General features: G+C 41.1%; 1 protein-coding gene across 4 annotated transcripts in view; it reads right to left on the bottom strand.

The window, feature by feature from the left end:
* The window catches only part of mvk (mevalonate kinase), a 32,373-nt gene that overhangs the window by 9,812 nt on the left and 6,083 nt on the right, over positions 1 to 16,478 (bottom strand). For all 4 annotated transcript variants that reach the window (XR_005944686.1, XM_041201876.1, XM_041201877.1 and 1 more), the window contains exons 3-7: positions 13,313 to 13,460; positions 9,261 to 9,411; positions 6,915 to 7,070; positions 2,541 to 2,644; positions 282 to 327 (exon numbers count right to left, since the gene is read on the bottom strand). Coding sequence is in view for 3 of the 4 variants with exons in the window: in XM_041201876.1 (XP_041057810.1) it covers positions 282 to 327; positions 2,541 to 2,644; positions 6,915 to 7,070; positions 9,261 to 9,411; positions 13,313 to 13,460 (605 nt within the window). In the remaining variant the exon portion in view is untranslated. The remainder of the gene's footprint in view (positions 1 to 281; positions 328 to 2,540; positions 2,645 to 6,914; positions 7,071 to 9,260; positions 9,412 to 13,312; positions 13,461 to 16,478) is intronic.

The raw sequence follows: 16,478 nt of genomic DNA, 5'->3' as shown, positions 1-16,478 counted from the left end.
GTCTCCAGTTTCAATGTCCCTTATTTCTCATAAAAAGAAAAAATATTTATCATTGGATTGGAAGTTTGATAAATTAGCAAATAAGCAGCCTTCATCACATTAAAATATTTAATTGCTTGTCAATATTTAATTACTTGAATTCAATAATATTAATTATTGAATAGTTAATTTTCCAAGGGTATACTTGAAAGCACTACAGGGTTATTAAAAATTGTTACCACATTTTAGAAAGCAGCTCTAATGTTACTAGAGTGAGCCAGTCAATGAGTGAAAATAAGTACCTGGGCAAAGGGACAATTTTACCTGCGTGGTATCTCAACATTCCTCCTAAAGCAGAAAAAAAATCATTTAAAATTGGAAACTTTTGACTGACATATAAAGAAAAACATACAGATTTTGAATTCTTCTATGAGCTTCTCACATCCCTGGCGTAAATATGTCTACTTGCAACGGGATTTCATTACACCACAGGTAGTCTCAATTGATCAGCCAGTTCATCCAGCAAATGGCTGAGCTACGCAGATAAGGAAAGTCCAAAGTTTGATCCCCAGTTTGTACTCAATAACCAATTTCACCCATGTTGGCAATAGAGACGTGCTATCTCTTCGTGACCAAATGGTACAAAAGAAAAACAATATCAGCTGGGGACCTTGGCTCAGTCATTACCAGGCAACACCTACTGGTGGATCTCCTTGATACGTTAGGCATTGATGTTCCACCTGCAGCTCTAGGCCACACGTGGTTTCCAAGCCCTGCCCACGTGCCCTCAAAGCACACCCCTACCCCATGTTGATTTTCAGGTGAGTACAGACACATTGTAGTCTGTCGAGAAAATAGCATGAGAAAGTTATTCAGCATGTTTCTTATTTATTCTTTGCACCCTCCCATTAGATAATGCTAGCAAGACTTAAGCTTCAAATTTACAAATAAATCATTATACAATGTACAAGAGAGAAATCCAAACTGCTGCTGTGAGCATGCAACCTGGTGGCACGAGTTGCAATGAGAGCACCATGGGATTCCACAGGAGACCAAGTCAGAGATCAGGGTGTTACAACCAATCATTTTAACTCTTCCCATTGTTAGCAACTTCCAGAAAATGGTTATGCACCTTGTTATATAAATAATTAAATTACATATAAAATTTACAGCACTGAAGCAGGCCAATAGGTCCATATGATCTAATGCTCCATACAAGTCCCTACGACTTCATCCAACTATCAGCATATCTTTCCTTTCTCTCTGATGTACTTATCCAGCTTATCCTTAAATGTATCCATGGTATTCTCCACAACTACACCACGTGGTAATAAGTTCCATATTGAATTGAAGCTATCAAAACAAATCTTACAGAATTATAGATTGAGGTCGTGTTAGCAGACACTGGGCAAAGCATACGTGGAAAAGATTCACACATAACTCATACTATTTGAAAGCTGCACTCTTTTTACAGAGGCAAGTCACTGAGGGAAGTGATAGTTTATTGAAGCAATCGATGAGCCTGACAGTGCACAAGGTAAAATAACAGATATACAAAGACACTTGAATTAATATTTACGAGAGTATTGGAGGATAATGGATCTTTGTACCTTTGTGGTTGTTGGTGTGGATTTGGAGGAATTGAATTATCAGCAACTCCTTTAAAGTAATCACCCTGAAGAGATCTGCAGTATTTTATGTTTTGAATTATTTGTTTTAATTATAACAGGTTTGTATTAAAGAGCATATTTACTCTTCAATGAAAGATTATGAACCCTCAAATTTTCTCCTAATCAAGTCCTGAATTCATGATGCATGAATTCAAGAGGCAGGCAGCCATTTTACACCAACTGGCCAATGCCCTCTCTGGTTGCTGACTAGGTCAGACATTAGCGACATCTAATATTCCTTCTCCCTACAAGAAGATACAAATGCAGCGTCAATGTCTTCTTGCAAAACATAACTCAGCTGGAACTGGACAAACCAAACAATTAGATCTACATTTTCTCACACTGCATGCTTGTATTTCGATACACAGTGCTGCCCCAACAGTTTCATCATTAATTCAAGTCTCCATGGCAGGAGTATAGAGATTGCTGAACAAAAAGGTTAGATGTTTGTACAGCAAAAGGATCTCCTCCAAGGTATGAAGCCCCAGTGGTGCTTCCTTGGGTAAGAGTGCAACATAATGTGGACACAAGAGCATGTTCATACCGATTCAAAGTAGTTTACTAGATACATTGCCAGGAAGAAAAAGCACAAAAGAACAGTGCATATGAGGTTGTGTACTGCTGCTCTCCATGTAGTTTCCTTAAAGTGCTGTCTGGTGCCTGATCCAATGGAGATGAAAACACTGGTTTTGCACTGCTTCTGACTACATATTTCAGGACCCGTGTAAATTTAAATCACGGGTATTTGGAATGGTGGAATTCATATCCTTCATATTGTCAGGTGCTGTTGATGGCATTTTACAAGGCAAATTGCCACAGCATTTGTGAAATATCTGTCGTAACTTCTAGCCACTGGTAAAATGTTCTGATTTCAATATAAATAAACGTTACCCCATGTTCCCACAGCATTATCCACACCAGATGGGTTTCCATGGATTAGCTTCTCTCCTTGAAAGGCCCATTTGTTAATCAGTTCCAGTTCATCATCACTCCATCTGATTGTGGGTAAAGACAGAAAATAAAATCATTGAAACTCTGGTCATCAAGAGGGACAAAATTTCTATCTAATGTAACACTACCAGGGCATTGCTATATTGAACTGTGCTTAACGGCAAATTTTCTTTATTTCTACTCCCTTGTGTTCAGCATCTGTAACATAATTCATCAGATTCTAAGCTTTCTTAATACTATTGGAATCTCAACTTTTGCCATCTGTTGCAATTTGTACCCTTTCTACTAACTAGCCTCTTATTGGGGGAAATGCACATCTGATACCAAGGAGATTAATTTTCTCTGATTAAAGATTCCCCGGTGGTCTAGCAGTTAGGGTTCCACAATTTCACTGCTGTGGCCCAGGTTCGATTCCCAGTCAGGAATGAAGCTTTCTGCCAGCACAGACATGGGCTGAAAGGCCTTCATGTGCTGTAACCATTCTAGGATTCCATGAAAGTTACAGCTTTCGACAAGTGAAAAATTAACACAGGCAAGTTAAAAATTAGCTTATATTTGTCATGCAGCAGGGCTAGAGATTTAGTAGGTAACTGCCAGTGATGTCAAAATAAGATGTCTTTTTGCAGCTGGTGTATGCCATTGAAGATCAGCCAATGTACAGGAGAGAGAGGAGCAGGATTGGCATTGTACAATCTGGGGAAGCTGAGTGTAACGCTTCAAGATATCTCAACAGGCTGAGTGATTACTTGTTCACATTGGCATGGTGCACCGCCATGTAGGGTAGCAAAATGGAGTAGATTTACAAAAGAACAAATGCAGACTAACATGGATCCAGTCCCACTTAAAACGAAGATCTCCTTGCCAGCTGACCCTCAGCAGAACTGTTTTATTTTACAGCTTTAAGTAAATCTTTGTAACAGTGGCAAAAAATAAAAGCACCCATTATCTGGATAGCTGCATCTGTTGTCTGACACCAAGCACGTGAAATTCAGTGGACAGTTTGACCTAAAATATCGAATTAAAACAGTCATAACTAAAAGTCTAATCATTAGATATTTCTAATATCTAGAATCAGGTTAACATATTATAGACAATTTACTATCTGTAGAGAATTAGAGAATGCCACCAGGTAAATATACTCAATAATAATCCAACTCAATACCTGCAGGTAAAGAGTGCACACAGGCAGAAAGGGAATGGGGGACCGCCAGACCGAGTAAAAGCACTAGGCAGGTAGTGCAGGTGTCCCCTGGGTCCATCTCCCTTTCCAGCAGATTTTCCATTTTGGATACTGCTGGGGGAAATGGTTTCTCAGGGGAATACAGCAAGAGCCAAGTCCATGGTACCACAAGTGTCTCAGCTGCACGGGAGGGGGTGGGCTGCAGGGGAGAAAAAAAAGAGCAGGAGAGCAACAGTGATAGAGGATTCTATCGTAAGGGGAACAGATAAACGTTTCTGCGGCTGCAGACATGAGGCATGACACCAGGATGGTATGTTGTCTCCCCAGTGCCAAGGTCAAGGATGTCACTGAAAGGCTGCAGGGCATTCTGAAGGGGGATGGTGAACAGCCAGAAGTCATGGTCCATATCGGTACCAACATAGGTAAAAAGGACGAGGTCCTGATAGCAGAGTATAGGGAGCTAGGAAATAAATTAAAAAGCAGGATCTCCTGGACAGCTGATGTAGGAGGGAAGGATTTATATTCCTGAGGCATTGGGACTGATTCCAGGGAAGAAGGTACAAGTTGGATGGGTTGCACCCCAGCCCGACCAGGACCAATATCCTCGCAGGGGTATTCACTAGTGCTGTGGGGGAGCATTTAAACTAGATTGGCAGAGGGGTGGGAACTGGAGTGGGAAGACAGAAGAGAGGGAAACAAAGATTGGAATGAAAGACAGAAAAGTAGAAAGCAAAAATGGAAGACAGAGAAAACAAGAGCTAGCAGAAAATAGGGCCAAAAAAGTGTGTAAAAATATTAAAATAACAAGTCTAAAGGCACTGTTTCTGAATGCATGGAGCATTTGCAATAAGGTAGATGAATTAACAGTGCAAATAGATGTAAACAGGTACGATATGATTGCGATTACGGAGAAAAGGCTACAGACTGAGCAAGGCTGGGAACTGAATATCCAAGGGTGCTCGATATTTAGGACGGACAGACAAAAAGGAAAAGGAGGTAGGGTGGCGTTGTTAGTCAAGGATGAAATCAGTGCAACAGTGGAAGAGGATATTGGCTCTGAAAATCTAGATGTAGAATCAGTCTGGGTGGAACTAAGAAGCAACAAGAGGCAGAAAACACTAGTGGGAGTTGTCTATAGGTCTCTAAACAGTAGTGATAAGGTAGGGGATGACATTAAACAGGAAAGGGTGCTCCAGTAATCATGGGTGACTTTAATCTACATATAGATTGGGCAAACCAAATTAGCAATAATACTGTGGCGGATTAATTCCTGGAGTGTGTACAAAATTGTTTTTTTTAGACCAGTACATCAAGGAACTAACTAAGGAACAGGCTATCCTAGATTTAGTATTGTGCAGTGAGGAGTTAATTAATAATCTTGTTGTGTGGGGTCCTTTAGGGAACAGTGACTATGGCATGATATAATTCTTCATTAGGATGAAAAGTGAAGTAGTCTGATCCAAAACTAGGATCCTAAATCTAAACAAGGTAACTACAAAAGTATGAGGCATGAATTGGCTAAGATAGATTGGGGAACTTTATTCAAAGGCAATGGATAGAAGGCAATGGCTAATATTTAAGGAACAAATGTATGCATTATATTATTGGTAGGGAAAATTCTAGAATCTATTAGAAAGGGTGTGATAACAGGACACTTAGAAAATAGCAATAGGCTTAGACAAAATCAACATGGATTTTTAAAGGGAAATCATGTTTGACAAACCTACTGGAGGTTTTTGAGGATATTACTAGCAGAATAGATAAGGGAGAACCTGTGGATGTGCTGCATTTGGATTTTCAGAAAGCTTTTGATGAAGTCCCACATAAGAGGTTAGTGTGTAAAATTAAAGCACATGGGATTGTGGGTAATATATTGGCATGGATTGAGAGCTGGTTAACAGACAGGAAACAGTGAATGGGAATAAATGGGTCTTTTTCGGAGTGGCAGGTGGTGACTAGTGGAGTACCGTAGGGATCGGTGCTTGGGTCCCAACTATTCACAATATATGTCAATGATTTGGATGATGTAATATTTCTAACTTTGATGACGACATGAAACAGGTGGGAACGTGAGTGGTGAGGATGATGTTAAGAGGCTTCAAGACGATTTAGACAAGTGAACAATTCAGAATGAGTGAACAAATACAGATGCAGCATAACGTGGATAAGTGTGAAGTTATCCAATTCGATAGGAAAGACAGAATGGCAGAGTATTATTTAAATGGTGAAAGGCTGGGAAGTGTTGATGTACAAAGGGATCTGGGTGTCCTTGTACACCAACCACTGAAAACAAGCATGTGGGTGCAGCAAAAAGCTAAGAAGGCAATTTGTATTTTGGCCTTCATTGAGAGACGACTTGAGTACAGGAGCAAGGATGCCTTACTGCAACTGTACAGGGCCTTGGTGAGACCACACCTGGAATAGTGTGTGCAGTTTTGGTCTCCTTACCTAAGGAAGGATATACTCACCATAGAGGGAGTGCAGTGAAGGTTCATCAGACTGATTCCTGGGATGGCAAGTCTGGCGTAAGAGGAGAGATTGGAGTGACTAGGCCTGTATTCACTGGAGTTTAGAAGAATGAGAGGGGATCTCATTGAAAGGTATAAAATTCTGACAGAGCTGAATAGAACTGGATGCAGAGATGATGTTTCCTCTGGCTGGGGGTTCTGGAACAATGGGTCACAGTCTCAGGATAAGGGGTAGGCCATTTAGGACTGAGATGAGAAGAAACTTCTTCATTCAGAGTGTGGTGAACCTGTGGAATTCTGTACCACAGAAGGCTATGGAGGGCAAGTCAGTAAATATATTTAAGGAGGAAACAGATAGATCCCTAGATTCTAAAGGCATAAAGGGGTATGGGGATTGAGCAGGAGTATGCCTTTGGGATAGAGGATCAGCCATGATGACATTGAATGGCAGAGCAGGCTCAAGGGGCTGAATAGACTACTCTTGCTCCTACTTTCTATGTTTCAATGTAACAACTTATTCACCAGTAGAGGTTTTCTGTTTGGAATCAAAATATCCACACTGGCCTACAGACTTCTTTTCCCCTTTGACTGGATAAATTTGCAAGCCTAATCATTGGAATCTTATCACAGGACAGGCTATAAAACCTGAGAGGTATCTTTGCTTGCCTGGTGGTGTCTTTCTCCTGTGGATCAGGACAAGTAATGGCCCCACTGGCTGATAAAAGGGCTGCTGCCAGACACACACAATATGCAGCACTGGATCCCAGACCAGCTCCTATTGGAAGTTCAGACCAAACCAGAATGTCTATGCTTGGCATCTGCCTGCAATTGAATAAAAAAGACAAGAACAATGTAAAGATGTACTACCGAGAGGAAGGGTCATGAGGACTCGAAACGTCAACTCTTTTCTTCTCCGCCGATGCTGCCAGACCTGCTGAGTTTTTCCAGGTAATTCTGTTTTTGTTTTGGATTTCCAGCATCCGCAGTTTTTTTGTTTTTATTTCTTTAATTGAACTTTATTTACAGAGCTACAAAATTAGCTACAGACCTCTAACAAGGCTACAATACACACTCTAGACTAGGAAAACTCCACCCCTTATAAGCTTCCCCACACTCGGTGTTGATTGGCTGTTCTGACCACATGACCCTTACTCATAAAGCTGGCCTTAAAGCAACAGTCACTACAATCAGCACAATATTATTTTAGGGGTTTTTACTGCCACATTACTATAGGTTAGAATCTTCGAGGTTGCATATTTTCTCAACATCAGATCTCTACTCTCTCATTTCTTTCCATGCAACAACTGTAAATGACCCTAATGCCTCCTTTTACAGTCCTGTTTTTATCCTTCTGTTCGTTATGTCCTTTCTTACTACTGCATTTGTTGTTTCCAATTAACACATCTTTCCCACTAGCTGTTCTTTCTTCCCTAATTTTTCTAAATGCATTAGTAGGCATCCATCCGTCTTAGGAGATGATGGACTGTGCCCTGGGGTGTATGTGATTTCTGGATTGAACATCATCTGTTGTAGCTGCAGAGGCTGACTCGTGAATGGCATTCCCTTCCACAGCTGGCACAGGGGAACAGCGTTGGCCCAAGGTCGTCTGATGTTTTTCCTTCCGCCGGTCTCTCTTTTCTGCCACGGGGTAGTTTCTTTTGTCCTCTGCTTTTTCCAAAACTCTTCCTGACTGCTTGTCTTCAGGCACTCCGGTCAACAGCAAGGGCTTTCTAGGCAAAAAACTGCGATCAAGGTGAACTTGCGGTCTCAATTACAGGTTTCCTTGTATAGCAGGCGTGACCTATTGGTCTCATGCCGATAGTGAGCTCGCCATAGAGCATGCCTTTGGGGATGCAGCTGTCATCTATTCGGCTCACATGACCCAGCCAAAGGAGTCACCACTGACTCAAGAGGGCAAACATGCTGGGGATCCAAACACACTGGTTTAGTTCCATGTTCAGCACTCTCCTGTCAGGAGGTCCCCAATATTTGTCTCAGGCAGCAGAGGTGGAAGCTACTCGGCTACTTTTCTTGGCTTGCATAAGGTGTCCACCCCATGCTTCTGTAAATGAGGGTGCTGCGAACACAAGCCCATTACACACGGAGCTTTATACTTCTGGTTAGTTTGCTGTTGGCCCACACTTGCCTTCTCAACTTTGACATGACAGCTGTGGCCTTGGCAATCCTGGTCTTGATTTCGGCATCAAGGGACAGGTTGCTGGTAATTGTTGATCCAAAGTATGTGAAGCTGTTGACAACCTCCAGAGCAAGTTTGTCAATATTGATGGAAGGTAGAGTCTCAACGCACTGGCTTATAACTTTGTTCTTCCTGACCCTGATTGTTGGTCCAAACTCCTTGCAGGCCCAGAGAACCTACCTGCAAGCCAGTGTGGTGTTATCAAACAGCAACTCACAGTCTAGGACTGTGCAATTTGGTTTTGGCGTGCAGTCTTGCCAAGTTGAACAGCTTGCTGTCTTTTTTATATTTTTTCATGGGATGTGGGCATCGTTGGCTAGGCCAGCATTTATTGCCCATCCCTAATAGCTCTTGAGAAGATGGCGGTGTGCTGTCTCGTTGAACTGCTGCAGCCTTATTACAGCCTGTAATGTTTAACTGTCAGTCTCACCATCTCTGAACCCATGTTTTGGTTACCCCATTACTAATCATTACTCCTGCTTGTTTTTGTAAGATATTTTATTGCTACATCTATAATCTCTTCCGTTCTGAGTACTTATATTATTTTTATCTCTATGATATTGACCTATGTTCTCATCCAACATTTTTCTTATCTTTAGGTTACAATTATATCCACCCAAGCTCTTCCCCATTCCCCCCACCAGCACAAATGTATTTATCATACATCGCCAATTTGAGTTGTACTGCAACCTAAAAACACCCTAAGCTGCTGAAACATTGACACCATTCTGCTGCTTTCCATAATCAAAACTGGCGCCCAGTTGAATTGTATCTTTCATGCTGCAGTGAATTAAAGCGGTAGAAAAATCCAATACCCATAGTTGGCGGAGATAGCACTGTACAGATAAAGGAAGCAGAGGATACTGAGGCTCACTGCATCCATAGAGCCTTCTGGAATTCCTGCAAACTGTCTCAGATGATCTACTTGTTCCTGGCTTGCAGTCTTTAGATTCAGCACATCAGTGACTAAAAGAAAGTGGAGAACAGGCATCATTAACGGGGACAATGGAAGTCAGTTTGTTAACACAAACTCTTCTGCAACACCACTACCTTTTTTTTAAAAAAAAGGGACACTAGAAGCAACAGACGACATCCTTATCCCTTGACTTAACAATTATCTACACATTTCTTGATAAGAGACGCATAGTTGAGTGCTAACATTAGGACAGTTAATACCAGGAGTATACGTCCCAAATAAACATTTTTCCACAACTGACTTCTCTTACATTGGCAGCATGTATTCAAATTAGTGAACATACAGGATCTACATTCACAAAATAATCAAATAAATTGATAAAATATGGCAACAAGTTTCATTTACATAGCACCTTAAATGTAGAAAAATGTTCCAAGATGCTTAATAATCAAGACAGCAATCTGACCAAGGACAATCTGCGTAGAACAAGCTGGTCTAAATCAGTTCTGGCAGGTATACATTTCTCTCATGGTGAATGTATGTGAAAACATCAGTCCATGTTTTATTTTATAATAACTAGCAGCAACATTTTCCACTTGGATTGCTAACCAGAGGAAAATATCCCACAATTCCTTGTTCAACTAATAGTTGCTCTCAGTTTTTGTTTTAAAAAGAAAGCTGGTTATCAAACACATGCAGAAGTGTTACCGAGCTTGGGTCTCCAAATCTAACTACTAACAAATCTATATGTATGTAAAATTTTGTTTGTCCTCTCCCTCCCATTAGGAGATCCTACTTACATTAGTCCATATCTACACAAATCCAAAGGACTTGCGCACAGGTTGGCAGATCCAGGATGTAGGGGCCCCAAGGCTGTGCATTAGTATTACTGGAACTTATCCAGCTTAATTAGGACAAATTAACCATCAAGGGCTATCTGAAGCAGAGTGGGAAAAATTGCACAATCAACTGCCATCATCCAGCAACTGAATAAAGGTTCATGCAACTTTATCACTGCCAGCACCATAGCTTGGATATATGAACTTATGATCTCATGTCTGGCCTCCAAAGATTGCCTTTGAACAACTATTGTTCCAAGTCATCTTCAGCTAGAACACAGCATTATACCTTAAGCATTATGGAAAGACCCGCACAGTCACTTGAATTAACCAAATCTCTGCTCTAGTCCAGGCTAATCTAAGTCATTATGTGAGGGGCTTCATGAAAAAGGCACACCCAATGTACAGTTAATTCCTCCTTCAGGATACTCAGTGTAATCAGGCTCACATAGCTGAATCCTTTTTCCTGTAGCTGTTTCCCTTTTTTTCCCCATTAATCCACCTCGCAGATTGACCCTGGAGTGCCCAAATGGATCAGAAGACGACTTTCTGTTAAATGTTTACAGGCTCTGAGCCAAAAAGTAGAACCATATGAATATGTGTCTTACATGTAATGTGAAACTATGGTTTATATCAAAAATGAATTTTGAATTTACTGGCTGGAAAATCCTAACTGATTTAAGAAAAAGATTAAAGCCACATTCCATTGACTTGGGATCATAGTCAAAGACGGCTGCATATTTGCATCACTGTATCTTCTACATTCCAAAGCTATTGAAATAGAGCCAACCTGTCTGCAAAGCCGCACCAGGGCTAATTTCCTTGAAAGAGGTGAATGGAGACATCTCCTATCACATCAGCAAAGTTTCCAGACAATCACCTGGGTGGAGGTAAACCATTGGATACAATTACTTTGACATTGGGACCCTGGCTAAGAAAGGAATTCCCAGCCATGATCTGATCAAGGTAGCTGGAATACACTAGCCAGGACCATATTTAGGTCACTGGGGAGTTAGAGAGGTCATGTGACAAACCAACTGTGATTTCTCTGTAGAACAGGACAAACAACTGAGATGCTGAAGGAATAAAGCCCCGAGTGCGTTCTTTCCTGTCCTCTATCCATCCAACTTGCAAGTTTTGAACCCCCTCTCTGATGATTTTGACAGAGATTTTAAAAAGAACCTAACCCAGCACTGCTGTCTCCAGAAGTACAGACAAACTGTCTGTCTACATCTTTAAACTGCCTCTATGCCAAAAGCAGCAGGGCCACCGAATTCAGCCAAGTCACCAACCTTCAAGAGTCATATACCCCTTTAATTTTACTGGACTCTAAATTACTTCATCAATCCTCCCCACTCTGTAATGTGTGTGTGTGTGTGTGTGTGTGTGTGTGTGTGTGTGTGTAAGAGAGAGTGGGACAGATGAAGCATTCTTCAAATTATTTTCCTTAGGCCAGATTAAGTGCAACAAAACTATCCTCTTCAAGGAAGCCTGTCTGATCATATGGTTTTAGCATGTAACCAGTTAAACACACAAAATTGGCAAGTTTTTTAAAAACCTGTGGTGGTTAAATGCAGAGAGAGAAAAGAGGGGAGCCATTCAGCCCTTCCTCACCTGATCATAACATATGCTACACGCTAAAACTATTTTGGAACTTAATTATCATTCAAAAAAAAAATCAAAATATCTTTTTACCTATTAACCATGAAATAGACTGAAATAGGCATTATCCAGGTACTGATATGAATGAGCAATTTCTCCATCTATGCTCCAAACATTTGAGATCCCTCATGAGCCATGCAAAAATAGAACATCATTTTGGGGACACATCCCACTGGTTAACCCATTATTCAAGTAGAATGCATTCATCCCCAGAGGAGTTAGCCAACAAATTGGTGAAAGAGAGCACCAATATACTTCCCAAGATGGCCGAATTGGACACTCATAATCTAACCTTCATAGCCTTCAGCACATCACTGCATTACTGAAGGAGACGTTGAACATAATAGGTGACAGTAAACAAAGAGGTTAAGTGTGTCCTTCTTCTATCTGTACATGGATCTTGGTGCTAAGGTACAAAAGCAGGTTAAATTCCACCATTTATCCATGTGCTCCCGTGGTTTCTAGCTTCTTGACGACGTCTGAATGAATTACCAAGTGGAAAGTCTTTCAAAAAAGGGAAGTCAATGAAAACGGAAGCGGCCTTAACCTTGTAACATACTGACTTCATATAAAGCCACCACCTATTGTTCATATACCCACTATTTTCTGATTCCATCTGTGCTTCCAGAGCTTATTTACAAACCACAGCAATTAAATATCACCTTAATAGCCATTGTTATCAGTGAGGTTCCTTGCTAGTTTCTGAACTCAATAGAATCCCTTTTCTCAAGGATAGAAGCTGCGTGTGCATTCTGATGTGATGATTATCGCATTGTAGGAGTAGACACTCATAGATCAATGACTGACATTTTTACTGCCAAAAGTATTTTAGCCAATTAATAAAAATTGACATAGTAACATTATTAGGAACGACTTTATAATTCAATCTGTACTGTGAAGTAATAAATAAGGAGCTTACTAGCCATCAAGGTTAACTCAATTCCATAGTCAAGAATAAATTATGTTTAAATCATGTCTTCTCAAATTTTCCTCTCAATGGGCAGAATTTTATGGCCCTGTCGGAGGTGGGGCTGTAAAATGTTGCAAGCTGTTTAAAAGTCCATTGACTTCAGCAGGGCCATAAAATTCCGCTGGCGTAAAATTCCACCCAATATTTCTTCACTTTTGACTCCTGATTCCCTGCATCCAACTTGCTGCCAATGTTGCTCTGATCTGACTACTAGGAAATAAGCAAGAATCTCTCCCAGGATATTTCCTGCAGACAATAATCAGGCCTCTACGTGTGTACTTCCACACAGCAGCTTGGCTGAGATCCAGGTCCCACGGGTGCAAAGTACAGAAGCTGTCTCACAGCTTGGTGTTCCTATGGGCTGTACCACCTTGCAAGCTTGTGTCCTTGTGAATTAATAACTTTGCCCCTTCCCTCAAATAACTTGCAATTGCAATGTCCTTTATCCATTATAATTCCGTTCATCTGGCTGCAACTTACCATCAATTACTGACTGCAGAAACTGGAGGGCAGCAGATTTCCAGCCAAGATGGACGTTAATATTTGGTAAGTTTAATTGTACTTTTTGATCAGAACATGGTTGTATCCGGAGATATGTTTTTAAGTTTAAGCTGACTGCCAGAGCCACCTATAATCACAAAAATATAGTTAGCATGAGTACTTAAGAATTTCAAAAAACAATATTTTTCTGCAAGTCCTTCACATACAATGGTGGTCAATGATGACCAGCCCCCTCTCTCTCTGCTACAATAACGATACCAAACAAAAGCACTTAATTTTTATATGCTGATTGACACGTGCCACAGAACCCATTTTGTGAAAGCAACAAGAAAGGGAAAATTACAAAAAAATTACCCTTCCAACACCACTGTGTAGGTCATTAAAAAAGTCTAATACAGGGAGTGATTACAAGTCAGACAAGTGATTTGCTATTGTTCAGAAATTAACATTTAAACTGCCTCTGGGACTTTTTATGCAAACTACATTAATTAACCAATTAATTAAATGAAAGGTCAAACTGGAGGTTAGTCATAATGACAGTAAGGGCCCATTGGTATGTGGGGGAAAAAGCATAATGTAGGGTGTGCCAAGCGTCTGCAATGTTAAATCTGTCTCTCCACAGATGCTGCCTGACCTGCTGAGTGTTTCCAGAATTTTACTGTCTTTATTTTAAATAAAGCTACAGGGTAAGCTGTAAATCTTTATGGCCCTTGACTTTCATAAAATACTGCACGAGACCCCTTTACAAACGAAGATCAGCTTTTATACTTTGGTTCTGTCTTCACAAAGGAGGACACTAATAACATACCAGAAATGTTGAGGAACACAGGGTTTAATGAGAGGGAGAAACTGAAAGAAATCAGTACGAGTAGAGAAATGATGTTGGGAAAACTGAAGGGATCGAAGACCGATAAATCCGTGGGGCCTGATAATCTACATCCCAGAGTACTTAAGGAAGTGGCTAGAAATAGTGGATGCATTGGTGTTCATCTTCCTCTGTCTACAGACTCTGAAACAGTTCCTACAGATTGGAGGGTAGCTAATGTAACCCCACTATATAAAAAGGGAGGCAGAGAGAAAACAGGGAATTATAGACCAGTCAGCCTGACGTCAGTAGTGGGGAAAATTCTAGAGTCCATTATAAAGATTTAATAGCTGAGTATGTGGAAAACAGTGGCAGAATCGGACAGAGTCAGCATGGATTTATGAAAGAGAAATCATGCTTGACAAATCTACAGCAATTTTTTCAAAGATGTAACTAGCAGAGTTAATGAGGGGGACCCAGGGGATGTGGTTTATTTGGACTTTCAGAAGGCTTTCGACAAAGTCCCACAAGAGATTAGCATGTAAAATCCAAAACGCATGGGATTGGGGGTAGTGTATTGAGATGGATAGAAAACTGGTTGGCAGACAGGAAACAAAGAGTAGGAATAAACGGGTCTTTTTCCGAATAGCAGGCAGTGATTAGTGGGGTACCGCAGGGATCGGTGCTGGGACCCCAGTTATTCACAATACATATTAATGATTTAGACAAGGGAATTAAATGTATTATCTCCAAATTTGCAGATGACACAAAGCTGGGTGGGATGGTGAGCTGTGAGGAAGATGCAGAGATGCTTCAGTGTGATTTGGACAAGCTGAGTGAATGGGCAAATGCATGGCAGATTCAGTATAATGTGGATAAATGTGAGGTTATCCATTTTGGTAGCAAAAACAGGAAGGCAGATTATTATCTGAATGGCTATAAATTGAGAGAGAGGAATGTGCAACGAGACCTGGGGGTCCATGTACACCAGTCGCTGAAGGTAAGCATGGAGGTACAGCAGGCGGTAAAGAAGACAAATGGTATGTTGGCCTTCATAGCCAGAGGATTTGAGTACAGGAACAGGGATGTCTTGCTGCAATTGTACAGGGCCTTGGTGAGACCACACCTGGAATATTGTGTGCAGTTTTGGTCTCCTTATCTGAGGAAGATTGTTCTTGCTATAGAGGGAATGCAGCGAAGGTTTACCTGACTGATTCCTGGGATGGGGTTACTGACATATGAGGAGAGATTGAGTCGATTAGAATTATCTTCGCTGGAGTTCAGAAGAATGAGGGGGGGATCTCATAGAAACCTATAAAATTCTAACAGGACTAGACAGGTTAGATGCAGGAAGGATGTTCCCGATGGTGGGGGAGTCCAGAACCAGGGGTCACAGTCTGAGGATATGGGGTGGACCATTTAGGACTGAGGTAAGGAGAAATTTCTTCACCCAGAGAGTGGTGAGCCTGTGGAATTCGTTACCACAGAAAGTAGTTGAGACCAAAACATTGTATGCTTTCAAGGAGTTATATGTAGCTCTTGGGGCGAAAGGAATCAAAGGGTATGGGAAGAAAGCGGGAGCAGGCTACTGAGTTGGATGATCAGCCGTGATCATAATGAATGGTGGAGCAGGCTCGAAGGGCTGAATGGCCTACTTCTTCTCGTAGGTTCTCTGTTTCAAAAGTAAGACGTAGATGCAATTAGTTGAAGGGGAGCAAGAGAGGTTAGTCATAAGAGGAACAAGGTTACAATGGTTATGGAGAAGAAAGTAGAATGTAGGGTGTCCCAAGAGTCTGTGTTGTGAGCCCTTCAATTCATCTGCACATAAATTGACAATGGATTACAATCTCACTGCAAAGTAGTTACATTAGCAGATGGCACCAAACTGCTAAACTGGACTGAGGTGGTGTCCAAGAACACGTTGTACATGTATCTGTGATGGGACAGAATTTGACAAAGTGAGGGTCGAGAGATGCATCAAAATGTTAGTTGACTTATTGCTTACCATGTCTGTAGATGTCAATAAATAATGCAAATTGGGTTACATTGTCAAATTAAAGTCTCCAGAACTCATACTTGGAATACCACACACAGTATTTGGTCATCATCCATTGTGGAGACCATTCAGGACATGGATGGTGCAGATGTATGCAATGAGGCTGATCCCTGTTGTTAGTGATGAGGAGCAATTTGAAAAGAAGTACCTCAGAGCAGACTTTGCAGAGACAGTTTGTTGAATTCAGCCTGGACACAACATTATTCCCCTCCACACAAACGTTGGGATTAGAGGAACCCTGCATATCGGGCCTCAATCCTCATCATCATTAAGATGGCGCTAGG

Source organism: Carcharodon carcharias, chromosome 13 (assembly GCF_017639515.1).
Source record: "Carcharodon carcharias isolate sCarCar2 chromosome 13, sCarCar2.pri, whole genome shotgun sequence".
Taxonomy (NCBI): domain Eukaryota; kingdom Metazoa; phylum Chordata; class Chondrichthyes; order Lamniformes; family Lamnidae; genus Carcharodon; species Carcharodon carcharias.
The sequence above is the reverse complement of the archived record's forward strand: the minus strand, read 5'-3'. Positions and strand labels throughout refer to the sequence as shown.